The sequence below is a fragment of the Carcharhinus amblyrhynchos genome, chromosome 3 (genome assembly GCF_965287045.1).
Source record: "Carcharhinus amblyrhynchos chromosome 3, sCarAmb.v2.hapA, whole genome shotgun sequence".
Lineage (NCBI taxonomy): Eukaryota > Metazoa > Chordata > Chondrichthyes > Carcharhiniformes > Carcharhinidae > Carcharhinus > Carcharhinus amblyrhynchos.
This window is the reverse complement of record NC_137326.1, coordinates 28570480-28597150: the sequence shown is the minus strand read 5'-3', so window position 1 is coordinate 28597150 and position 26671 is coordinate 28570480. Positions and strand designations below refer to the sequence as shown.

At 40.4% G+C, this 26671-nt stretch overlaps 1 protein-coding gene across 3 annotated transcripts in view; it reads left to right on the top strand.

Annotated features, from left to right (window-relative positions):
* LOC145337821 (ERC protein 2) overlaps nt 1-26671 on the top strand; it is a 731415-nt gene that overhangs the window by 582133 nt on the left and 122611 nt on the right. Inside the window, exon 19 of one of the 3 annotated variants that reach the window (XM_080182676.1) lies at nt 4465-4530. The exons of the other annotated variants lie outside the window; for them this stretch is intronic. Coding sequence (XP_080038802.1) covers nt 4465-4491 — 27 coding nt within the window. The 3' untranslated portion in view covers nt 4492-4530. The remainder of the gene's footprint in view (nt 1-4464; nt 4531-26671) is intronic. 3 annotated transcript variants of the gene reach the window in all.

Sequence of the window (26671 nt, the reverse complement as noted above, 5' to 3'; positions counted from 1 at the left end):
ATGAAGTTGAGTACAGATCTTAGAATCACAGAATGGTTGGACTGACTTGAGGGAATAATTGGTTTACTGTTCCTGCGTTAAGCTGTAGATGAAAATAATCAAATTACAGATTATTATGCAATAGCCTATTTAATCACCCATTCAATTTCAATGAAAATGGTTATAAAAGTATTGTGTATTTTGCATAAGAGGAACTAGCTTCTCACCATATCTCAACCAGGTAGATAGATAATTTAGTGGGATTAAAGGTCATCAGAAACAATCAATTTTGTTAGAAATTGGAACTAGAAACAATCAAAATCATTGAAGGATGGGATTTGGCCAACCAGGAACCAATTGTGAAATCTTACATCTCAGAAGTAGGCTATTTGGCTGTTTGAATAAACTGTCCAATTTAATCCCACATCATCGCTTTTCCCCCATACCCCTCAAATTGATCCTCTTCAAATTCATTCCTTTTGAAATTTCCGCTGAAGTCTGCTCCTGCCACCCTTTTAGATCTTAACAAGTCTCTGTGTAGAAACAAAACAAGAAGTCTCAAAGTTTTCCCTTTAGTTCTTTCACCCAATATTTTAAGTCTGTGATCTTTTGTTACTAACCTATTTGTCAGAGAAAACTGTCTTTTCCTACTTTCCCTCTCTAAACCCATCATAATTTTGAACATCTCAATTAGGTCTTCCTGTAATCATTTCCATTTTAAGGAGAACAATCCCAGCTCCTACAATCTGTCCACAAAATGGCTGAGCGAGTGGGCGAGGACTTGGCAGATGGAGTACAATGTTAGCAAGTGTGAGGTTATCCACTTTGGCAGGAATAATAGTAGGAGGGATTACTATTTAAAGGGCGAAAAGCTGCAGCATGCTACGATGCAGAAGGGCTTGGGGGTCCTTGTGCATGAGTTGCAAAAACCCAGTCTGCAGGTGCAGCAGGTGATCAAAAAGGCGAATGGGATGCTGGCCTTTTTAGCGAGGGGGATAGAATATAAAAGCAGGGAGGTCTTACTGCAATTGGTGAGGCTGCAGCTGGAGTACTGTGTGCAGTTTTGGTCGCCGCACTTGCGGAAGGATATTTTGGCCTTGGGGGAGTGCAGAGGAGGTTCACTAGGCTGATACCAGAGATGAGGGGGTTGGACTATGAAGAGAGACTAAATAGACTGGGTCTGTACTCGTTGGAGTTTAGAAGGATGAGGGGGGATCTTATTGAGACGTATAAGATAATGAAGGGGATGGATAGGGTAGAGGTAGAGAGATTTTTCCCGCTCAAAGGACAACAGGACTAGAGGGCACAGCCTCAAGATAAGGAGGGGGGGCAGTTTAGAACGGAGTTGAGGAGGAACTTCTTCACTCAAAGGGTGGTGAATCTCTGGAATTCTCTGCCCGTTGAAGTGGTGGAGGCTACCTCGCTAAATATATTTAAGACATGGGTAGATACGTTTTTGGTAGGCAAGGGAATTAAGGGTTATGGGGAGAAAGCGGGAAAGTGGAACTGAGCCACTTCAGATCAGCCATGATCTTATTGAATGGCAGGGCAGGCTCGAAGGGCTAGATGGCCTACTCCTGCTCCTACTTCTTATGTTCTTATGTTATGTTCCTATTTAAAACTTAAGTCCTTTATTAATGATATCATCCTGGTTGGTACCCTCTCATAGGCCTTGACATCCTTCCTAATGTGCGGGCCTAGGAATGTATATAATACTCCAGCTGAGACCTAACCAGCGATTTGAAAATGTTTAGTATGACTCCCTTATTTTTGTATTTATGCTGTTCTTTTCAGAGCCAACATTCAGTATGCTTTTTAAACCATCATCACAACCTATCCTGTCATCTTGAAAGATATGTGAATATGCAATCTCATATTCTTTTCTTGCATCCTGTTCATGACAGTACCATTTAGATTATACTGCCTATCCATCTTGTTCCTCACAAAGTGCATCAAGTCCTGCATGTTAGTGTTAAATTGCATTTGCCATCTGTCTGTCCAGCTAACCAGTCTATCTTTGTCTTCCTGATGTCTGCTTTTATTCACCTCACTATTATGTTGATGAGCTTTGACTCGTTCTCAGACTTTAAAATTTAGTCCCTATACTCACATCCAAGTTATCTATACAAGAAAGGAAATGATCCTAATAACAATCTGTTTGTTGGACCCCACGCCTTTCTAGTCATCAGTTCATCACTATTGTCTATATCCTATCTCTTATCCAATTAAGCACCCATTACAGTCATCCCCTTAATCCTGAATAAGATGGTTATGTGGTACTTTATCAAATGCCATTGATAATCAGGCAGCAAGTCTTTGTACGCTGTCAGACTGTTTGTTTTTGTAGGCTGTGTCAGCTATATTGTAATTGTCAACTTTTCCTAGTTTTCTCAGTAGATACAAAATTTATTGAAAATTCGAAATTTCTTCTTCCACAAGTTTTTTTAATTTGTCTTAGCTGAAGCCTCCTTGCCGCATCAATCATCATAACATGTTTTCAGAATGAAGTGGTTTGAAACATGGGGTGGAATTTTCCAACCGGACTCGCCCCAAAACCGGAAAATCCTGCCTGAGATCAACAGGTCTTTCCATGGTCTGCCCTTCACCCACTACGGTTCCTGTGGCAGGTGGAATGGGAAAATTTGCCCCATTGTGTTTACAGAGAGAGTTTGTGTTAATCAGAACTTCAAAATGAAAAGGTTAAGGAATCACATACCTGTATGATTAACAGAGCAATATGATATTTCTTGGGTCCCATCATTTCCTCAGATTGACAGCAGGCAAATGTTAGCAGCATGTACCAAGGATTTTCTGGCCCGCTGTAATAATTGCAGCATTAGTTTGTTTAATTCTGGCATGCTTGGAAAGGGTAGAAAACTGCTGTTTCAAAATAAAACATTCCCCTCCTTTTCTAACAAAAAGGGTTGACTTTGACTTTTAATCAGCAAAGCCAAGAGAAGACCTACTGTGATTTCTGACTGAAGATTAACGCGTACTGATCTGAGGCTGCAGCGAGGTAGGTATTAGTGTGTGAAATGGGCAGTGCTTGTTTCACTCGAAGCAAGTGATTAACGTATCAACCCATGCTAAGTGGCAGAAGTAGATAATTGCCGTTGCTGTTCATAGAGGCATCTAGCTGGGTCATCTGTTTCCTAATGCTGCTGTGATTAAGTCTGTACATGTTTATCTTCATTTTTTTTGGTGAAATACTAGAAGTGCCAAATTTCTCATAGCCCACTGCTAAAGGCAGCAATTTGACCCGACTCCTTGTTAAATCTGTTGAGCTGCGTATTCAAATTGATTTCTCCGTTCTTTGCGATGCAATAACCAATTCACGTCCAAAGCTCCATCTGAATTTCTGGGTGTCCTTTTTATGTTCTTCACCTTTGACTCAGATGGCCTTGGGAACATAACTGTCTAAATTTTCAAAGAGCAAAATGTTTTGCTTGTGTGTTGGAGTGAATAAGATTGGTGTGTCTATTTTTAAGACATTGTTACAGCATGTTAATTATAAATTTTTTGCTGAGTTAAATTTAGAACAAGAATATCTTAATCTCCTTATTAAGAAACAAGTCATTGTCTCTATGAGAAATTAAAAGATACCACTTTTATTTTACAGGGATATTTTCCAATCAGTACTGTTCCCCGACAAATATGTAATTGATTGCATTATTTTTTTCACATGTTATAACCTATTACTTTAAACAGGTGAACACCAAAAATTTAAAAAGCATATGAAGGAATCCAGTACAAATCTAACCTGGTCAGAACCTGCACTAATACATGCCATTGTCCAGCTTACTTATTTCAATCTCTGGCTTTTCAGATGTGGTAATGTGTTTTCAAATAGCTGAAACTTAAGTTTCCGTAATTCCTGAGATGATCAAATTCAGTGTTCTATTTTAAAAAGGTATTATTGAATACATTTTTGAACTTGCAATCTATTTTTCACATCAATATTATGCATGCCCCATCACTCTTCTATTATCTAAGATGGCAAAATGCATTCGGATTTGCAGTTTGTTTTAAAAAATTGTCTTGAAACAATGTTGCAAAATACAATATTTTTAATTGAATGACTTGCAGCCGATGTTCGAAAGCGTCTTGAAAATACAGTATAAACTAAATTGTTTTTTGAGGATAGTATTTGTTTATTACAGAATATATATAGATTACAAAAGTCAAGAAGCAACGTTAAAATTCTGAACTCTTACACAGGGTAAGGGCTATCATGAAATGGATTCAGGTTACTTTGCTTGTTTTTGCTTTAACTTCTGTTTTGTAGGTTTCAGTGGGGTGAAATTGTCTCTGTAGACAATCTGTATGTTTGTTTGTCTTTGTGCTGAGGCTGCAGGCTGTCTACTCTAAACAAACTCACATTTCTACCAACAGAGATAAAAATGTTCTAATGCACCAAACTAACTAACCCTTTCTTTGTTTCATTCCAATGCTGCCATGCATGTCCTCAAACATATCGACCAATAGGATGATGAGGAGGGCATATGGGCGTAACAGTACACATGAACCAAAGCTACAGTTTTGTTCTGAGGGGTGAGAGCCTGGATTTTCTCTTCTCAGATCAGATTGCACTGGATGCTGTAATGCTCAAATGTTCTGCTCTTTGTGCGATGTTTCTTTGTGTGTGTTCTACTGTTTATTGTTCCTGTGTCACTCTTTCCCTCTGTCCACATTGCCTTTAAGCATCAGTTAGAAACTGATTCTGTAGCAGTGCAGGTGAGAAATTATTCACAACAGTAGATTTTTGCATCAGTTCTGGTGATGTTAAAAGAAGTGATTGTCATGGCTTTAACAATTAAGTGACATGCCCACATTCTACTGAAGACATATATGTATTAGTCAAATGACATGTTATTTGGTATCCTTGCATCTGCTAATAGATTAATTAAGAGCAAAATTGCCATTGAAATTAGGGATCAAATTCTTTGCCAATTTTCACTGGAAGAATGTGAGGAAGCAGGATTGGAAGAATGAGGTGAAGACCAAAGAAAAGGAAGGAAAATTGGACTTACACTTCGAAAACTAGATTGTTGACATATTACATCATAGTGAGAGTGCAGACCACAAACTTTTAATCCTAACCTGATCAAATCGTGGACAATTTCCCTCACAGACTTGTGCTGAGGTAATTGCCTTTGTTCTTGATCAGCAAAGGCCATATAGAAATATTATATGAGCTTTGCAGATTTTCCCCAATGGCATTTAGAGGGCAAATAGTAAAGGTAGTTATTCCTGTAATTTCTGTAACATTATGTATTGTGTTGAGATAGCTGTACTTTTAAAAATAACGATTGACTAAATCGAGCGTGCTGATATTCACATCACTTTTGCACATCTGTGTTCAAAAGCCAATGCACATTTTTCCTTAGCCACTCTCATATTGACCTGAAGAGGTCACAACAAAAACTGGAATGTTTGAATAAAATGGCGTGACAATGATGTGAACTACTTATAATTAATTTATATAAAAGAAAAATACTTTGGATGCTAGAAATCTGAAATAAAAACAGTAAATGTTGAATAAACTCAGCAGGTTTGGCAGCATCTGTGGTGAGAGAAACAGAGTTCTTCAGAACTGGAGACGATGGAAATGTAATGGATTATATAGTTGGAGAGGGGGATGGAGGAGGTGGAGATAAATAGAGGTCAGGGAGACGTCAGAGCTGGGGAGAGAGTAACAGAAGTGTCAAGGACACAAGATGAAGGGATTGTTAACTTAAGGACTAACTTTAAGGACTTAACCATTAAGGACCAAGGATTGCATAAAAGTAAGCAAGCAGAATGTGTTAATAAGAGTGTTAAGTCCCAGGCCAGAATTCCAAAGTGTCTTGTGAAGTTAGCTTTGACCCAAGTTTTACATTTGATCTTGGCATGGGAGAGCATAAGATCTTTCATTCTAGATATGATTTAAGTGACCCACTAGAAGCTTTTATCAAACAAAATTTATTTAAGAACACAGTTAGGATATAACAAAAAGAATTAGCATAACTTTTACTAATTACTTCTCGCAGACATGCACCCTTCTTCATTAGGTGCTAACTTAGTTAGCACAACAACAAATGTGCTCACATTATGCTGGATTTTCAGCTTTTTAACACTTCTGGACAGAGGTCCGGACAGCAATTTTCAGAGAAGGATATATCCTCAAACAGCAAAGCCTCAGAGAGGTAAACTCTTCTCTCTTTACTCCAAAGCATCATCTAAGCTCAAATATTCTGTGAAAAAAATCCAGCTTCCCTGTCACATGATCATACCTGCCAGTCATCCCAATGAAGACCCACTCTGCAAAATCCCAGGGGAAAACAGCATTAGCTCAGATTAAAATCACCATTCTAGCTATTAAAAGCAAATAGGCTGCTGCAACAATCCAGCATGCTGATAGACACTACAGCTCCCGACTGCATAAAAAATAATGCTACAACAGATCCTACACAAGCACATGACTCAGATATATTTCTTAAAGGTACAGTATTGTCACAGAAGAACAAAGATCAATGCTCGGTAAAAGCAAAGCAGAGCAAGAAGTGACAGGTGGTCTTATGGGGGAGGATGCAGTGTTTGCATTGGGACAAACCAAAGAAAGAAAAAACAAAAAGGGGTCAAGATGGGAAAGTTCACAGTCTAAAGTTATTGAATGCAGCGTTGAGTCCAGAAGGCTGTAACGTGCCTTATTGGAAGATGAGGTGCTGCTCCTCTAGTTTGCATTGAGCATCACTGGAACATTGCAGTAAGCCAAGGGTAGACACATGGGCATGGGAACAAGTTGCTGAGTTGAAATGTGGACACACCTGCCAAATTCATTCAGCACCTTCTGTCTTTATATACAATTAATTAATCATTGTTGCGCATGAAAATAAAGATCTGGCTATTGCAAAAGTCACTAATTCTATTTTCCCGTGTCTTTGTAATTGAATCTGGATGGAAAAAAAACACAAACGAAGAACAATGGTTACTATTGATATCTGACTCTGTGCTCTGTGAGAATTTTAATACAAATTTGTTTTGACAGTTTTATGTTGCTTGTGTAGGAATTTTTATGGTCTGTGAAACTAGAGATTGTTGAGGAGAATCATTTTGAATCAGTGTGTCATCTTGTTGCACAAATAGTTGAGCTCTCATCTGATCTTGAAATTCCATTCTTACATCTGGAGGTTTTTGTTCCTTACATCAACATGTGACCAAAAATAATTATACTGCTGGATACTGATGCTGCTTCACACTTATCATTATATAGATGAGTACATTTTCATTTGGAATGAATTGTGTATCGAACATTGTCATGATGGATGCTGATAGGAATTAAAGTTGAAATGCAATTACTCAATTAAAATGCCCCTTCATGGTTGATGCCCTCTGATTCCACTGCCCCCCAACAGAATCCAATATTAACCAGTTCTTTTTAGCAGGAGTTCAGAACATTTACTGGAAGACAGCAAGACCCTGCTATAAATATTGTTATGATCCCCTTTGAGAAATATAACTAGTTTTTTAAAAAAAAGCTGTTCTAACTTCCAGCTATATAATGGAAGAATAATGCAACAAGGTTTCAAGTTTTGCGACTTTGACTGTAGTAAACAAACTAAAAGCAACATTGTCTAAATATTATTCAGTAGGCAACTTAAATTCTAAGCTACAGAGAAGTTCCTCCATTTAGCTTTTAAAATGGCTGAAAATCCCCCTCCATTGTTACATTTTATTCCTTAAGTAGGCATTTAATTCTCCAGGAACCAGTCCAAAGCTACTCTCAGTTCGTGAGGCTTGCCTCATTTTTTTCCCTTTTCTGGCTAAGTAATCTCTAACCTCTAAACTGACTTTCATGGTGAGGGTTACCCTGGCGAATCCTCTCTCGAGCCAAGAGCGTGCAAAATTTTCAGCTTCATTTAAAACTTCACAAGCTTCCATCCGAATGTGAATTCCCACTTGAATTTTGCATGGTGACAATAGAGGCAGGTGTGGCTATCCCTTTGCTGTCTGCTTTCTCTCTCCTCACACTCTCTCTCTCTGTACTCTCTCTTCTCTCCTATTAACTCTGCCCCTTATGCTGTCTCTGATTTTTGCAAGCTGACCTGTATCTCAGGTGCAGTGATACTGTTGTTAATATCACGTTCATAATTCATGTTTTAGAATACAATTTTTAGTTTTAGAAAGCTAAAGTGTTCAATGTAAGGTAAACGAGTAGTAATCTTGAAATGAATGCAACTCAAACAAGCAGTTAAAAGCTATCCTCTGTTTACCCAACAAATCAAAGGGGGAGAATGTCTTGGCAGAGCCAGGATGTCTATTGTTGGCGCCATAAAAAATAGCTAATAATGAATAATTCTGGGAAAGGGGATCATACAATATCTAATTTTTATATTAGATATAAAAATTAAGACTCATGAAAAACATTGAAATTAAAAGGTAGTTAATTTGCATTTATGTCTGGGAACATGTATGTCATGCTGCTATAAAAATAATGATTCAGGGTGGAACCTTGGTTGTAAGGTTCTTATGTTCAATTTGTGTTTGTATGCTTGCTGACAGTAATAGACAGTTCAGTTCAGTTGGAAGTTTAGCTCCAGCTTGCAGCTAGTGGCCCCGGGGGTGGGGGGGTGTTGTGGAATAACCTGTGGTCCTCGCATGGCCTTGTGGCAGTAAACAAAGAAACATATATGTGGTCCTGGAGACTTAGCTGGGGAAGCAGTGGTGGGAAAGGAGTTTGATCTGTCAGCAACCTAAACAAGGAGCTAAGTCATCCAGTTGTGAGGGCGGTAAAGGAAAAGATGGGAGTTAAAGTAGCCAGTAGGCTAATGGAAGGAACCCTGTAGAATCTCAGGAATAGATGGAATACTGAGGAGAATTATTAATATGAATTCTCAATGGCTGTGTCATGACTTTGGGATTGGTCCAGAGAAAGTCAATGAAGCTTAAAATTGTCAGAAGATAAGAGAACCCTTTTCAGAATGGGATGGGGGTTGGTGGGGGGGGGGGGGGGGGGGGGGTTGCTGGTGCCGGGGGTATGGTATACATTTATAAGCTACTGTGTTGTTAGTGATTTGCACTTTTTATTTTGGTATGCAATAAAGTTTTTGTTTTTTGTTTAAAACTAAAGTCACATGGTATAGTTAAGTCAAATAATTGCTGGATATTCAGGTAGTTTTTTTGGACATTGGCAGTCCCTCAAAGGATTGTAACAAAACCTTAGAAAACTGTGTAAGGTAAAACTATAATGGCTTGCTATGGCCTCTTCCCATCTCAAAGCTTATTTCCATGGCAATGTGAATCGCACATAATCAGGTAGAAATGTGAATTAGCTATCCTCTAGCAGCCACTACCATCACCACCACCACTGCCCACCCCACCAACCTTCCTGCCAACTCCAGGAATTAAATAGACAGTTTAAAGTATAACCATTCATAAAATCTGATACTCCCTTCATCTTCCTGTGAGACCTAGAAACTTAAAGTCTCCATTGTCAGCACAGTTGCTCTGGTCATTGTTTATAAGTGGGAATATCTCGTACCTCCTGCCCAGTAAGACAACCTGGACCACTTTTTAACCTTTAACAACCAAGCTACCCAAGCTTGTTGTCAGGCAGAATTCAGAACAGATCAGATGATGCCTTTCCTCTTCTACTTTACCCTAACTTAAAGAGGTAGACATAACACATCACAATCTTTTGAACTTTAAATTTGTAACCATATGTAGATCAAGTTTCAGGTATGTTAATTGGGATCCTTGCAGTTTGCCAGTTGGGCCAAACTGATTGAGAAGCAGATCCAGGACCACAAGAGGCCCAGAAAGGTGGATTTGGAAAAAAAAATGCTTCCTTGTGGACCAGAAAGAGCAGGAGTGCTTCAATGAGTTCCACAAGGAAACTTTGTGTCTCCTCTGCTCCAAGCTTTGTTCCCTGCCCAACCAGTTGCCTCAGCCACTGCTTAGAGTGCAGAGCATTCATTTCAGACCCTACTTGCAGCCTGTTGCTGCCTAAAATCCCATTTCGCCCTTGCCAGCAGATAATTTATTCCAGTGAGCTCATGCAAGAAATTGATTCCAATCAAAAGCTGAGGCCTGCTATGAAATCTCAGGCTTTGCCCTCCTGTGAACTGAACAATAACAAAGGGTCGTCTGGACTCAAACATCAGTTGTTTTCTCTCCTTACAGATGCTGCCAGACCTGCTGAGGTTTTCCAGCATTTTCCCTTGATTTCAAATTCTCTCCATTTTGTCTCACAGTCGTATCAATCCATTCTTCTTTAAAGTCACTCACATTGTTCATCTTTCTACTTTATCTTCCACACCTCATGCTTTAGCCAAACTACGATACCAGGACATCAGAGTTAACTGTTATCAACAACTGTTTAGATGATCCATTATCAGTTTTTTTCATCATCTAGGTGTCTCCTTCCTGTTGATTTTTGTTACAACTAAAGAAAAGCTTTCATACATTCAGTGTTGTGTATAGTTTCAGACTTGTTTGGCAGAATTGTTAAGTTGTATTAATAGCTTATTGGAACAATAGTTGATAGTCCAACTAGAGAAGGGGCTATACTGGACCTAGTACTGGGGAATGAGCCCAGTCAGGTCATCAAAGTTTCAGTAGGGGAACATGTGGCAAACAGTGACCACAATTCTGTAAACTTTAGGATAGTAATGGAAAAAGATGAGTGTTGTCCTACGGGTAAGGTGCTGAATTGGGGAAAGGCTAACTATAGCCGGATTAGGCAGGAGTTGATGGCTATTGATTGGGAGAGGCTGTTCGAGGGTAAATCCACATCTGGCATGTGGGAGTCTTTTAAGGAGCAGTTGATAGGGCTGCAGGACAGGCATGTGCCTGTAAAAGGGAAGGATAGGAAAGGTAGGATTCGAGAGCCATGGATAATCAGGGAAATTGAGGGTCTGCTCAAAAAGAAAAGAGAGGCATACATTAGGTCCAGGCAGCTAAAAACAGATGGAGCATTGGAGTAATACAGAAAAAGTAGGAAAGAACTCAAACGGGGAGTTAGAAGGGCAAAAAAGGGTCATGAAATGTCCTTGGCAGACAGGATTAGGGAGAATCCTAAGGCATTTTATTCATACATTAGGAACAAGAGAGTTGTCAGGGAAAAAAATCAGACCTCTCAGGGACAAAGCAGGGGAAATATGCTTAGAGCCCAAGGAAGTAGGTGAGACCCTAAATGAATACTTTGCATCAGTATTCACAAAGGAGAGGGACATGTTGACTGGGAGTCTCTCAGAGGGATGTATTGACCCCGTAGAGAAAATCTCAATTACAAGGGAGGAAGTGTTAGGGAACACTAAGACAGACAAATCCCCAGAGCCTGATGGCATCTATCCTAGACTGCTCAGGGAGACAAGAGATGAAATTGCTGGGCCTCTAACAGAGATCTTTGTCTCTTCACTGGACACAGGTGAGGTCCCAGAGGATTGGAGGATAGCAATTGTGGTCCCGTTATTTAAGGAAGGTAGCAAGGATAACGAGGGTAATTATAGGCCGGTGAGCTTGACATCAGTGGTAGGGAAATTGTTGGAGAGGATTCTTAGAGATAGGATGTATGCACATTTAGAACAGAATAATCTCATTAGCAATAGACAGCATGGTTTTCTAAGAGGGAGGTCATGCCTCACAAATTTGGTTGAGTTTTTTGAGGAGGTGACAAAACGATTGACGAGAGAAGAGCCGTGGATGTTGTCTACATGAATTTTAGTAAAGTGTTTGACAAAGTTCCTCATGGCAAGTTGGTGCAAAAGGTTAAATTTCACAGGATAAAAGGAGAGCTAGCTAGATGGGTGAAGAACTGGCTTGGCCATAGAAGACAGGGTAGCAGTGGAAGGGTCTTTTTCCGGCTGGAGGTTTGTGACTAATGGTGTTCCGCAGGGCTCTGTACTGGGACCTCTGCTGTTTGTGATATATATAAATGATTTGGAAGAAGGTGTAACTGGTGTGATCAGTAAGTTTGCGGACGACACAAAGATGGCTGGACTTGCGGATAGCGATGAACGTTGTCAGAGAATACAGCAGGATATAGATAGGCTGGAAAATTGGGCAGAGAAATGGAAGATGGAATTTAATCCAGATAAATGCAAAGTGATGCATTTTGGTAGAACTAATGTAGGGGGGAGCTGTACAATAAATGGCAGAACCATCAGGAGTATAGACGCACAGCGGGATCTGGGTGTGCAGGTCCACAGATCCTTTAAAGGTGGCAATGCAGGTGGAGAAGGTGGTGAAGAAGGCATATGGCATGCTTGCCTTTTTAGGATGGAGCGTAGAGTATAAAAGTTGGCATGTGATGTTGCGGCTATATAGAACGTTGGTTAAGCCACATTTGGAATACTGTGTCCAGTTCTGGTCGCCACACTACCAGAAGGATGTGGAGGCTTTGGAGAGAGCACAGAAAAGGTTTACCAGGATGTTGCCTGGTATGGAAAGTCTTAGCTATGAGGAGAGATTGGGTAAACTGGGGTTGTTCTCCCTGGAAAGTCGGAGGATGAGGGGCAACCTAATAGAGGTGTATAATATTATGAAGGGCATAGATAGGGTGAACAATGGGAAACTTTTTCCCAGGTCAGAGGTGACGAACACAAGGGGTCATAGGTTCAAGGTGAGGGGGGCAAGGTTTAACACAGGCATCAGAGGAATGTATTTTACACAGAGGGTGGTAGGGGCCTGGAATGCACTGCCAAGCAAGGTGGTAGAGATGAACACGCTGGGATTGTTTAAGACTTATCTGGATAGCCACATGAACAGGCTGAGAATGGAGGGATACAAACGAATTGTCAAGTTGGGAGCATGAGCGGCGCAGGCTTGGAGGGCTGAAGGGCCTGTTTCCTGTGCTGTATTGTTCTTTGTTCTTAGTGATCAGGCAGCTCACCACCACTTTCTCGAGGGCAATTAGGTTTGGACAATAAATGCTGTCCTAGGCAGCGATGCCCATAGCATGTGAATTAAGTTTAAAGACAAGTTGCAAATTATCAGCAGTTAACATAACTGAAGGCTCTTTTCCAAAACCAGTAAACACCATTCCCAGTGCTATTTTCTCTTACGTAATTTTTAAGTTAATTAAGAAAGGTAATTCCATCATCTTCAGCACATCATCAGGTCTCAGGTGGGTAATACAGAGTATTTAAATCCCTACAATCAGGCGTCATTAGATATTTATTTTATACATTCATTTTTATTCTCCTGCCTAAAGCAGGCTTGTAAGAAGTATTGGAAATTCATGGCATTACCCCTCTCCTTGTGGTGTTAACCTTTCCTGGTCTCTGCATCATGCTTTTAAAACAAACATGAAATTAATTTCTTCAAAGAAGAATCTGCCTTTGTTATTTCGTGCGTTCCTCTTGCGCTTTGTCAGCATAAGGAAACTAATTTCCAAAGTAAATGCGCTGATCTATAGCCTGGTTTCAGACGCCAGGGCACCTAACCTTGATTTGGTAGATGACCATCCATCAAATATTTCCCTGTAATCAAACTGTTGAACTTGATTCCTTCGAACATATACCATGGATTCTGTCATAACACCAAAATTCTATATCTGCCAGTTGCTCACATGGAATTGTGCTAACCATGGTAATATCCAGACATGACGTGTTTAGAACGTTAATCACTCTTACTGCCTGACCAAAAATTTTAAGAAGATTATTCCTTTTACTCGTGACATTAAAAACTTGCAAGCAACTGAATTATGTGATCTGTGTTAGGAATCAGTTGTACCAGATGTTACTGTCTATCTTCTATCCATTTCCAATTTGGATGTGTATATAAGTACAAAAACAGTTGTGAGTGAGATGCATTGTTGTCATTAAATATTAAAATCATAGCAAGTTTAATTTGCATTCATGTCAATATTGATATTGGTGAAGGAATGTATGAATATGGCAAGTGTATGAAGCCCATGTGCTTCTTTGTCATTAAGACGATTGCTTCAATTGATTGTGCTGGAACATGACTCTCTCCTGGATAGGAATGACTTTTTAAATGCTTTTTTCTTTTCTGGTAGTGTGTCCAGACCTTTCAAAGCACCATCATTTGCCTCCTTTCTGAACGAAAATACTCCTGACCTCCCCCATCCCCCACCCCCCACCGTCCCCCTTGATTGCATTTTGCAGTCATATTTACAATCTCTCTTTCCTCTTCCAAGTCCTTGGAGTGAATTGTCACCTTCCAATTGCTGCCTGTTTTTAGTGCAGTTCTTTCTGAATCACATAGCTTGTAATTTCTAAATTTACCTACTTTTTATAGTCCTTCCTTTCTTCATTTTGCATTCTTACATAATTTGTGACAACACCAGAATACATATTTCATTGATTGTAAAATACTTTGGGATGTGCCATGTTTGTGATAGGCACTATATAAATGCAAATCTTCCTCTTCTTCCTTCATTTGTACCCCAACTTCAGTCCATCTGACAGAACCTTCTTCCATGCCTTTGCATTGCCTGCAAAGTCAGTGTAAGATTGTACTACCTAATTAGGAAGAAGGAAGAGCACCAACATATAGTGTTGTGGGAGCATTTTTTAGACGCTGTTTACTTAGATATGTTGAAAGGGTTATTATGACAGTATTATGACAAAAACCACTTTGTACTGCAAAGTTTTTGGAACTTTGCATCCCTTTAAGCCAGGAACAGATTTGGCAGCAGAGCTTTCTTGTGCATGGACTTTATGGAGACAAAATCTGGACAAGTTTATTAAGTTGTTATTATTAGAACAGCACAGTGGTACAGTGGTTAGCACTGCTGCCACACAGTGCCAGACATCCAGGTTCGATTCCTGCTTGGGTCATTGTCTGTCGGAGTCTGCATGTTCACCCCATGTTGGCATAGGTCTCCTCTGGTGCTCTGGTTTCCTCCCACAAGTCCAAAAGATGTGCTGCTTAGGTACATTGAGGGAAAATTTAACATGATCAATGTATCTGAACAGGCGCCGGAGGGTGGCGATTAAGGGATTTTCACAGTAACTTCATTGCAGTGTTAATATAAGCTCACTTGTGACACTAATATATAAACTTTAAAATGTTAAAGTTTATTTATTAGTCACAAGTAAGGCTCACATCAACGCTGCAACAAAGTTACTGTGAAATTCCCCTAGCTGCCACATTCTGGCGCCTGTTCGGGTCAATGCACCTGACAAGCACATCTTTCAGATTGTGGGAGGAAACCGGAGCACCTGGAGGAAACCCACACAGACACAGAGAGAACATGTAAACTGGACACAGACAGTGACCCAAACTGGGAATCAACTCGGTCCCTGGCGTTGTGAGGCAGCAGTGCTAACCACTGTGCCACCATGATAAGCTATGTTTTAAACTTGGGTGGTGATTTAGGATATGCCCTCCTGTCAACGTCTGGTGGCAGAGTGCACAAAATGGTTTCTTTTACATCTTTTGTCTTTGAGCTTTTCTTCCTCCCACTCCCCCTTGTCTTTCTTTTTTCTTTTTTTTTTGTATGGTCTTTCTCTCAGCCCCCCAAAAAGGCAAGCTCAGGTCATCCTTTAATAATTTTACAGTGGATGCAATCTCAATGACTCCATGCACCTCCCTGTGGGAATGAGTTGGGTATTAGTCCTATACTTTAACTGCATCTTTTTCCATCACACTTGAGAACATCCAGACGACTGTCTTCAGTAGCATACCTAGGGATTTGGTTCATCACTTCAGGAATGTATAATTTTTCTGGGTCAGTTTCAAGTGAGTGGTTCATCCAGCTTGTCCGTGTCATCTGGAAGAATGCAGTGAAATCATTCCTTGTGACTAGAAAGCAAAATGTCACGTTGTAAGAACTGATGTTCTTGTTGTAATATCAATCCAGGCAAGGGTCAAGAAGAATCTCTGAACAGTATCCAACACAGCAATTTTCCAACCATTTGTGTCCATGTCTTCAATTAACAAAATCCTAAGCTGTGAAACTTTCTCTCTGTCTCCACCTTTCTTTCATCCCTTAAGATGTTCCTCACGTCTGCCTAATGTATCCTTTTGTGGCTTGGTGCCAAATCCTGTTTCATAAACCTCCTGCAAAGTCTGTTGGGGTGGAGGTGATGGCCTAATGGTATTATGACTAGGTTATTAATCCAGAAACTCAGCTAATGTTCTGGGGACAGGGTTCAAATCCCACCACACCAAATGGTGGAATTTAAATTCAGTAAAAAATATCTGGAAATAGGAATCATGAAACCATTGTCGATTGTCGGTTCACAATTTCCTTTAGGGAAGGAAATCTGCTGCCTTACCTGGTTCGGCCTACATCTGACTCTAGAGCCACAGGAATTTGGTTCTCAATTGCAACTAGGGATGGGCAATAAGTGCTGGCCAGCCAGCGACACACCATGTCCCATGAAGGAATAAAAAAAAATTAAGGGCATGTTGTTGTTACTTGTGTTTAATTCAACAAACATGTTTTTATTTGTGTGCGATTTGATATACGGGGATATCCCTCAGGTATGAAACAGGCTTTTAGTCCCCCCTGCAACTGTTCATTCCATTCAATAATTCAACTGATGAGCCTGTGCCATGATCCAAAATGCACCTTATAGATTTTTATCTGTCCTCTACAATCCTTGTTAAAGAAGGTTTTACGTAGACTGAAACCCGTACTGCTGCAGTTCTTCATCTGGTATTCTATGTTAAGTTATTAATCAAACGCTTTTACATTTTGTTGGCATGTAGTGGATATATATAGGTGTAGATCAAATATCTGAGGGATCAGAGTATACATAGCCTCTCAGGACCTAGAGTCAGAAACATTTACAGCATGGAAGCAGACCCTTTGGCCCAACTGGTCCATACCGTCCGGTTTTTACCATTTAGCTATTCCCAATTATCCACATTTGGCCCATATCCCTCTATACCCATCTTACTATAACTGTCTAAATGCTTTTTAAAAGACAAAATTGTATCCACCTCTACTACCTCTCGCAGCTCGTTCCAGAGACTCATCACCATCTGGGGAATTTCATAATAACTTCCTTGCAGTGTTAATGTAAGCCTTACTTGTGACTAATAAGTAAATAAACTTTTAAAAAACTTTAAACCTATGCCCTCTAGTTTTAGACTCCCGTACCTTGAGAAAAGATGTTGACTATCTTGCTGATCTATGCCCCTCATTTTATAGACCTCAATAAGATTTGACTAATTTGGTGGAATTCTTTGAGAACATTACATGTGCAGTGGACAATGGGGTGGTGTATCTGGATTTCCAGAAGGCATTTGACAAAGTGCCGCACCAAAGACTGCTACACAAGATAAAGATGCACAGTGCTACAGGTAATGATTTAGCACGGAAAGAGGATTGGTTAACTAACAGAAAGCAAAGAGTGGGAGTAAAAGGGTGTTTTTCTGGTTGGCGATCAGTGACTAGTGGTGCGCCTCAGGAATCGGTGTTGGGACCACAATTGTTTACGATTTACATAGATAATTTGGAGCTGGGGACTAAGTGTAGTGTGTCAAAATTTGCAGATGACACTAAGATGGGTGGAAGAGCAAAGTATGCAGAGGTCGCTGAAAGTCTGCAAAGGGATATAGATAATCTGAGTGGGCGAGGGTCTGGCAGATGGAGTACAATGTTGGTAAATGTAAGGTCATCCATTTTGATAGGAATAACAGCAAAATGGACTATTACTTAAATGGTAAAAAATTGCAGCATGCTGCTGTGCAGAGGACCTGAGTGTGCTTTTGCAGGAATCTCAAGGAGTTGGTTTGCTGGTGCAGCAGGTAATTTAGAAGGCAAATGGAACTTTGTCCTTCATTGCTAGAGGGATGAAGTTTAAAAACAGCATGATTGTGTTGCAGCTGTATAAGGTGCTGGTGAGGCCGCACCTGGAGTACAGTGTATAGTTTTGGTCTCCTTACTTGAGAAAGGATATCCTGGCACTGAAGGCGTTGCAAAGGAGATTCACTAGGTTGATTCTGGAGTTGAGAGGGTTGGCTTATGAGGACAGACTGAGTAGACTGAGATTATGCTCATTGGAATTCAGAAGAATGAGGGGAGATCTTAGAGAAACATACAAGATAATGAAGGGAATATTAAGATAGAAGCAGGGAAGTTGTTTCCACTGGTGGGTGAAACTAGAACTAGGGGGCATAGCCTCAAGATAAGCGGAAGCAGATTAAGGACCAAGTTGAGGAAGAACTTCTTCACACAAAAGGTTGTGAATCTGTGGAATTCCCTGCCCAGTGAAGCAGTTGAGGATACCTCATTAAATGTTTTTAAGGCAAGGATAGATACATTTTTGAACAGTAAAGGAATTAAGGATTATGGTGAGCAGAGGTGAATGGAGCTGAGTCCACAGAAAGATCAGCCATGACCTTATTGAATGGCAGAGCAGGCTCAAGGGGCCAGATGGCCTACTCCTGCTCCTAGTTCTTATTTTCTTAAGCCTCCTATGCTCCAGGGAAAAATCTACCAGTCTGTTCAGCCTGTCCTTATAACTCAAACCATCGAGTCCCGGTAGCACCCTAGTAAATCTTTTTTGCACCCTCTCTGGTTTAATAATATCCTTTCTATAATTGGGTGACCAGAAGTGTACACAGTATTCCTAGTGTGGCCTTACCAATGTCTTGTACAATTTCAACAAGACCTACCCACTCCTGTATTCAATGTTCTGACCAATGAAACCAAGCATGCCGAATGCCTTCTTCACCACTCTGCCCACCTGTGACTTCACTTTCAAGGAGCTATGAACCTGTATCCCTAGATGTCTTTGTTTTATAACTTCCCCCAATGCCCTACTTAATTGTGTAGGTCCTGAGCTTGTTCAATCTACCAAAATGCATCACCTTGCATTTATCTAAATTAAACTCCATCTGCCATTAGTCAGCCCACTGGCCCAATTGATCAAGATCCTGTTGCAATCCTAGATAACTTCCTTTACTGTCCACGATGCCACCAATGTTGGTGCCATCTGCAGACTTAGTAGTTGTGCCTATTGAATTTTCATCGAAATCATTAATATAAATGACAAATAACAGTCAACCCAGCACCGATCCCTGAGGCACACCACTGGTCACAGGCCTCCAGTTTGAAAAACAAACCTCTACAACCACCCTCTGACTTCTGTCATCAAGCCAATTTTGTATCCACTTGGTTACCTCACTTGAATCCCTTGAGCTGGATAAATTTTGCGTATCCCTGCCTGGTAGTAGTAAAAGGCTGTATGGATAAACATCCAGATCGCACTGAAAAGAAAGAATAAAATTGAATCTGAAATGTGATTGCATGTTGGAGAAGCACGTGAAAAGCAGCAACATTATGCTGAATCATAATGTTTGCCAATATAGCCAAGTTCACTGGTTTGACAGAGTTAATATACAAACATCATTGCAAAGATGGTTTTAAAATTGGATCAATTGTAACAGAGTTTTGCAGGTACCTCCTTCGCAGACATAACATACATTAGCTCTAGGGGTGGGCAATAAATGCTGGCCAACCACCAACGCCCATATCCCATGAATGAATAAAAAATGCACCACCTGATAATTTGCACTAAACATAGAAAAACTTCATTCAAATACATAATCACTTACTTTGGATACACGGAACACAACACTACCCATCAGCACAAGCAAATTTACGATGCTCTGTTTATTTCCAAAGGTACATAATTCTATGTTCATAGTTCATAAATTACCTGTTTATGTATATGAATACATTCTTGGGCCATATCCGCCCTTGCCCAGAATCGTTTGCTATTTAAATAGAAGCTTTGCCCAGGCAGCCTACGGAAGTATGTTTTGACTATATCCTATCTCCAAGCATCAGTATAGCTGCAATTGAACGTTAATGGCACGTTTTTTAACAAGCAGCAGTTTTATGAATAGTTACTGATTTACAGTTTCAAAATATTAAAAATCAGTGGATATTTAGACTGTAAAACGTGTAACCTGGGAGTAAACAGACAAATCCTTTTACTGTTGTGTTTGAGTGAATTGCAGACTCGTAGCTTGAGAAAGTTCCATCCTTTACTGTTGATAAGGATCCTACCTGAAATAAGTTTTTGGAAAGCCTCAAAGACTTGCGTCTATACAGCATCTTTAACTTAGTAAACTATCTCATGGCACATCATAGGAATATTATCAACACTAATTGCCGGTCCCCTAGCAGAGATAGTTGAATCGTTGGTAGTCACAGGTGAGGTGCCTGAATATTAGAGGGTGGCAAATGTTATGTCTTTGTTTAAAAAGGGCTGCAGGGAAAAGCGAGGGAACTACAGGCCGGTAAGCCTCACATCTGGTGGGTAAGTTGTTGAAAGGTATTTTAAGAGGCAGGATCTACAGGCATTTGGAGATGCATTCACTGATTAGGGACAGTCAGCATGGCTTTGTGAGTGGAAAATCATGTCTCACAAATTTGATTGAGTTTTTTTGAAAGGGTAACCAAGAAGTTAGATGAGGACAATGCAGTTGATGTTGTCTACATGGACTTTAGCAAGGTTTTTGACAAGGTACCGCATGGTAGGTTGTTGCATAAGATTAAATCTCACGGGATCCAGGGTGAGGTAGCTAAATTGATACAAAATTGGCTTGGTGACAGAAGCCAGAGGGTAGTTGTAGAAAGTTACTTTTCAAACTGGAGACGTGTGACCAGCGGTGTTCGGTGGGGTCCACTGTTATTCGTCATTTATATTAATGATTTGGATGAGAATATAGGAGGCGTAGTTAGTAGGTTTGCAAATGACATCAAGATTGGTGACATAGTGGACAGTGAAGAAGGTTATCTCGGATTGCAACAGGATCTTGGTAAGGCGACGCTTGGAATACTGTGTACAGTTCTGGTTACCCTATTATAGAAAGGATATTATTAAACCAGAAAGAGTGCAGAAGAGGTTTACTAGGATGCTGCCAGGACTTGATGGTTTGAGTTATAAAGAGAGGCTGGATAGACTCTGACTTTTTCCCTGGAGTGTAGAAGGCTGAGAGGTGATCTTATAGTGGTGTGTAAAACAATGAGGGGCGTAGATCAGCTAGATGGTCAATATCTTTTCCCACAGGTAAGGGAGTCTAAAACTAGAGGGCATAGGTTTAACATGAGAAGGGAGAAATACAAAAGGATCCAGAGGGACAATTTTTTCACACACAAGGTGGTGTGTCTGGAACAAGCTGCCACAGGTAATAGTAGAGGCAGGTATAATTTTGTCTTTTAAAATGCATTTAGACAGTTACATGGGTAAGATGGGTATAGAGGGATATGGGCCAAATGTGGGCAATTGGGTCTAGCTTAGGGGTTAAAAAAAGGGTGGAATGGACAAGGTGGGCCGAAGGGCCTGTTTCCATGCTATAAACCTCTCTGACTCTATCAGTGGGGAAGGGGTTGCAGCACAAAACTTTCCATTGATTTAACATTTAGGGCACAATCTTACCGACTGTTCACACCACACTCCCACTGCAGCGAGGTCAGAGAATTTGGCATCCAGCCAAATCTCTGTTCACTGCAGCGGGATGGGAGAATCCCACCAGCATGAACGATGGTAACAACTAAATTTCTAGATTTAATAGAGGAGAATTTTTCCCATCATTGTTTCCTGGTTTAATATCCAGAGCTAATGGGACGGAATACTTAATCCGCTGTACTGTTCTATCTTCAGCAAAATGTAACATTTATACTCACAAAGATTACGGGCAAGAGAATATAATGGACCCTATCATGCTCATTTTCAGCATGGCTTTCCCAGTCGAAGTACAGAATCATGGAATTCACTATCTTTTTTGTGAGTTGGGATGCATTTAAGGAAATAAGATAATGGGCATAGAGAAGCTTATTGTATGGATTGTTAGAGCTTCCCTGCTTTGGATGAAACTTTAGGCCAAGTGCCCATCTGCCTGCTTTGGGTACGTATGAAATTCAAAGAACAAAGAGCAGTACAGCACAGGAACAGACCATTCTGCTCACCAAGTCTGTAGCAACCCTGATGCCTCTCTAATATTTTCTTGTTTCTATATGGTCCACATCCCTCTATTCCCTGCCTATTCGTGTATCTACCCAGGTGCCTTTTGAACGTTGTTATAGAATCTGCTCCCAGCATCTCCTGCGGCAGGCAGCGCAGTCCAGGCATTCGCTACCGTCTGTGTGGAAAAACCTGCCCCTTACATCTCTTTTAGACTTCCCCTCTCACTTTCAAGCTATGTCCTCGAGTAATTGACCCTTCAACCCTGGGAAAAAGACTCTCACTATCCACTCTACCCAAGCCTGTCATAATCTTGTAAACCTCTATCAGGTCCTCTCTCGTCTTCATTGGAGCATTGGAAGATAATACAAGCTTTTTCAACCTTTCTTTATAGTCCATATTCTCCAAACCAGGTAACAGCCTGGTAAATCTCTTCTGCACCCTTTCCAATGGATCAACATCCTTCCGGTAGTGTGGTGACCAGAACTGTACACAATACTCCAAATGCAGCCTGACTAAAGTCTTTATATAGCTGCAGCATGCTTTTTCAATTCCTGTACTCAACATCTCTCCGATGAAGGGCAGCATGTCATGTGCCTTCATGACCACCTTGTCCACCTGAGTTGCCAAGTTCAGGGATCTACATGTCTAGATCCCTCTGCATGCTAATATTTCTAAGGACCCTACCACTTAGTGTATGCTTTCTTTCTGCAGTAGACCTTCCAAATCATATCACCTCACATTTGCCCTGGTTAAATTCCATCTGCCATCTTTTGGCCCAGGTCTTCAGCTGATTTATCTCCTGCTGTATCCTCTGACAATCCTCCTCACTATCCGCTATTTCCCCAAATGTTGTATCATCTGCACATTTACTAATCAGACTACCTACATTTTCCTCCAAGTCATTTATGTATTACAAACAACAGAGGCCCCAGCACATCCTTGTGGAACTTGCCAGTCACAGATCTCTAGTTAGAAAAGTACTTTCCACTGCTACTCTCTGCCTATTGGGCTTAAGCCAGTTTTGTATCCATCTTATCAACTCACCTCGGATCCCATATGATTTCACCTTCTATATCAGCCTGCCATGAGGAACCTTATCGAAGGCTTTACTAAAGCCCATGTAAACAACATCCACTGCCTTGCCCTGGTCAATTTTTCTTCTCATTTCCTCAAAAAACTCAATTAAGTTTTGAGACATGACCTCCCATTTACAAGACCACACTGCCTATTGCTAATAAGCCTATTCTTTTCCAGATGTGAATCTTCTCCAATAATTTCCCCACCACTGACGTAAGATTCACAGGCCAGTAATTTCCTGGATTGTCTCTTCTGCCTTTCTTAACAGAGGAACAATGTTAACTACTCTCCAATCATCCAGCTAACGAGGATACAAAGATTTCAGCCAAGGCCTCAGCAATTTCTTCCTTCATCTCTCTTAATATTCTGGGATAGGCCTTAGGGAAATGTCCTTCTTAATGTCTTTTTATAACCTCCAATACTACCTCCCTTTTTATCTGAACATGTCCTAGAATGTCAATATCCTACTTTCTCAACTCACCATCTACCACATCCTTCTCCTTTGTGAATATTGATGCAAAGTACTCGTTAAACACCTCAATTATCGCATCTAGATCCACACACAAATTCCGTCCACTGTTTTTGAGTGGACCTACTCTGTGACCCTTCATACCCCCATGATAAAGTATGCCCCCTTCAGACAACGCACTAGCCCCTCGTACCTCCAGCCCCAATGAAAAGCTATTGAAGTTACCTGACCACTCCCGATATAGAAAGAAGCAATAGATGCTGTGATGTGGTAGTGGGGAGGGAGTTTAAAAGAGCTTCCAATTGTTGACTTACCACTTGCTTTTAAAAAACTTTTTTACGGCGGCCCAATAAAAATGCCAATCATCCAAACCCTTTAAAGTATCAAAGGCAGAAATTGCAAGCATTTGAACCTCTGTTTATTTACAGAATTGTGGAAGTGACAGCAGAGGTCAGAGAGCCAGAGCTGTCCTTCAGGCAGTGTTTTCTCTGGGGCTTGGGTATTTCAACAGATTCAGCTTGATTATGGACGTAGTTGGCAATGGGGTCATAAAGATGTGTTGGGGGCCTGAGGTGTCATGGAGAGTGTGTAGGGGTTGAGGGAGGAAAGGCCACCTGCTTGTATTTTAATTGGAATGAAGTCCCACAGCAAAGAGGTGGACATTCAGAGCCAGCAACCCCTGACCAAATGCAGTCCAATTCACTCTCCCACAACAAAAATCCCATTCTTGCAGGAAATTTCTCCTGACACAGGCCAAGCTGAATTTTCCCAACTCTCGCTATCCATGCCAAGGTGAAAATCCAACCCAAAGTATTAATTTATAACCATACCCACATCCTTCACACGCATTCTATCCCTTAATAAGACCAAGTCTTTCTTTGTGATTCTTTTGTTCTTTATGGATGGGATTTTTCACGCAATTTGTGGTGGAGGCAGCCTGGCATTGGCTGGTGGCAAAATCTTCTGGTCCCGCCATTGTCAATGTGGTTTCCCATTGAATGCACCCCATGCTGCCTTGCACCCCTGCCACAGGTTTCACCATCAGCGGGATTAGAAGATCTCACCGGTGTGAACAGCCAGAAGGTCCTGCTCAATGTATATCGAAGAAAGCTGCGTTTTACTTGTAAACTTTTCTTCATGCCTTCTCTTTGCTTCCTAATTTCCTTTTTAATTTCACTCCCACCCTTTTGAAGTAACTAAAGTTTGAAGGAAAAGCATGAAAGAATACAAAAATAAATACAATGCAAGTGAAAATGGAAATGAAGGAAAGAGGCAACACATCGAGTTCCTGAATTGGGAAACAGAAAGCATTTATTTATAAATATTGTTCATTTTGACTGTTAACATTTGTATAAATTCTACTTGACGAAATAATTTCAATCCTCTGATTAACATTGACACAAAATTTTCAGTTTGTTGTTAGATCAGTTTGTGGTGTATCCTTAAAAGTCAGGAGAGGGATAGCAAATGGAAGTCCCAAATGTGAAGAGCCCAAGGGAAAAAAGAGTTGAATTATTTTGAAAAGCACAATTTACTAATTCACTTCAAATATTTTTGTTTGTAAAATCCCTAATATTCCCTCTCCATATGTTAATACGCTTTTACTACGCATTGTACCTTAAAGACGTTCACTATTGGGTGATTTGAGTTTTGTCAAAGATATAAAATGCTGAATTAAGCAAATGCATGGACATGGAACTTTGATACGCAACAAATACATCCGTTAGAGACTAGTTTAACAGCAGCTGTGGATCTTTATAATCAGGTGCATCCGGTCTGCTTATTTTATATCTCATAGTGTAGTTCATCAAAGTTAACACAAAAAACTGGTGCAGATCCTTCGGAGCAAAATGGCTAGTAATTATATTGTACAAAAGGCTCAAAGAGAACTTGGAATATTTGTTAATCAACATCTCTGAGGCCTCCACTTTCATGTCAATGTAAAATACCTGGTGGTTTTGTCTAATGCAGTTTCCGCTGTCTTTACAGATCTGACTGCGCATCAGAATATCTGAATCATTAAAGCCTCCAGACTGTAAATAGTTCTTAGCAGTTCACACATTGGCATTCAGCAGCCGTATTTGTTTTCTTTTGAAATCTTTTTGTCTGCTTGTTAGTCGGCCTTTGGTTTGAAATCAGACCAGCAAAACTGGATTGTGCAATTTCTTGAGTTTTGCTGTTGAACACTGTGCCAAAGTTCTTTGCAGGGCGACACAGTGGTTAGCACTGCTGCCTCACAGTATTCCATTCCCAGTTTGGGTTACTGTCTGTGTGGAGTTTGCACATTCCCCTGTGCCTGTGTGGATTTCCTAGGGGTTCTCCGTCCAAAGATGTAAGTTAGGTGAATTGGCCACACTAAATTTTCCCTCAGTGTACCCAAACAGGTGCCGGACTGTGGTGACTAGGGGATTTTCACAGTAACTTCATTGCAGAGTAAGCCTACTTGTAATTAATAAATAAACTTTTTTGCAGTATTTATTCATATGTGAGGGAGAGATAATCATTAAAGAGACTGAATTACTTAGGATTTTAATCTTGTCTCAATGTATAAACATGTTAAGTATTGTACCTTTACTGGTGCTCAAAACTTCAAGTACCTTCTGAGGCACAATTTCTGCAGTTCAAATATTGTTGTAGCTAAAAACTGGTAAACCAAATAGAAAGGGATCTAACTGAATTGGACAAATAAGTGGAAATGGACATTTAATGTGGACAAGAACAAGCTAAAAACTTGGGAAGGGAAATATATCTTGTGGGAATATGAACTTGGTGGCTCATGTAGCATCTTGCCTTGAGCACACTTGGTGTGCTATTCAGTATTATTGCTGCAAAAAATGCATTGAAGCACTGAAGAAAGTATGCACGAGATTTAAAAGGACGATGCCAGGATAGAAGGGATATGCTATCAGGAAAGTATGATCAGGCTGTGAACTCTTCCCATACACCTTTGGCAAATAGAGCAAGTAGAGACCTCTTGAAATTATGAAGAGGTTTGACATGATGCACATTTCCATGTGTAGGAATGCCTGGAATAAAAGGACAAGTATAAGATAGCCACTCAAAGATTAAATAGAGAATTTAGGATAAATGCCTTTACAGTTGTGAGAATGTGGAATTCACAGTCACACGGCCTGTAGATAGCATTTGAGGGGAAGAGTACATGAGGGAAAAAGTGGCCAGTGGAGGAGTAGTTGAATTGGATGGAGCCTTGGGTTGATTGTAAACACCAGCATTGACCATTTGGGCCAAATGGCCTGTTGTCTGCACT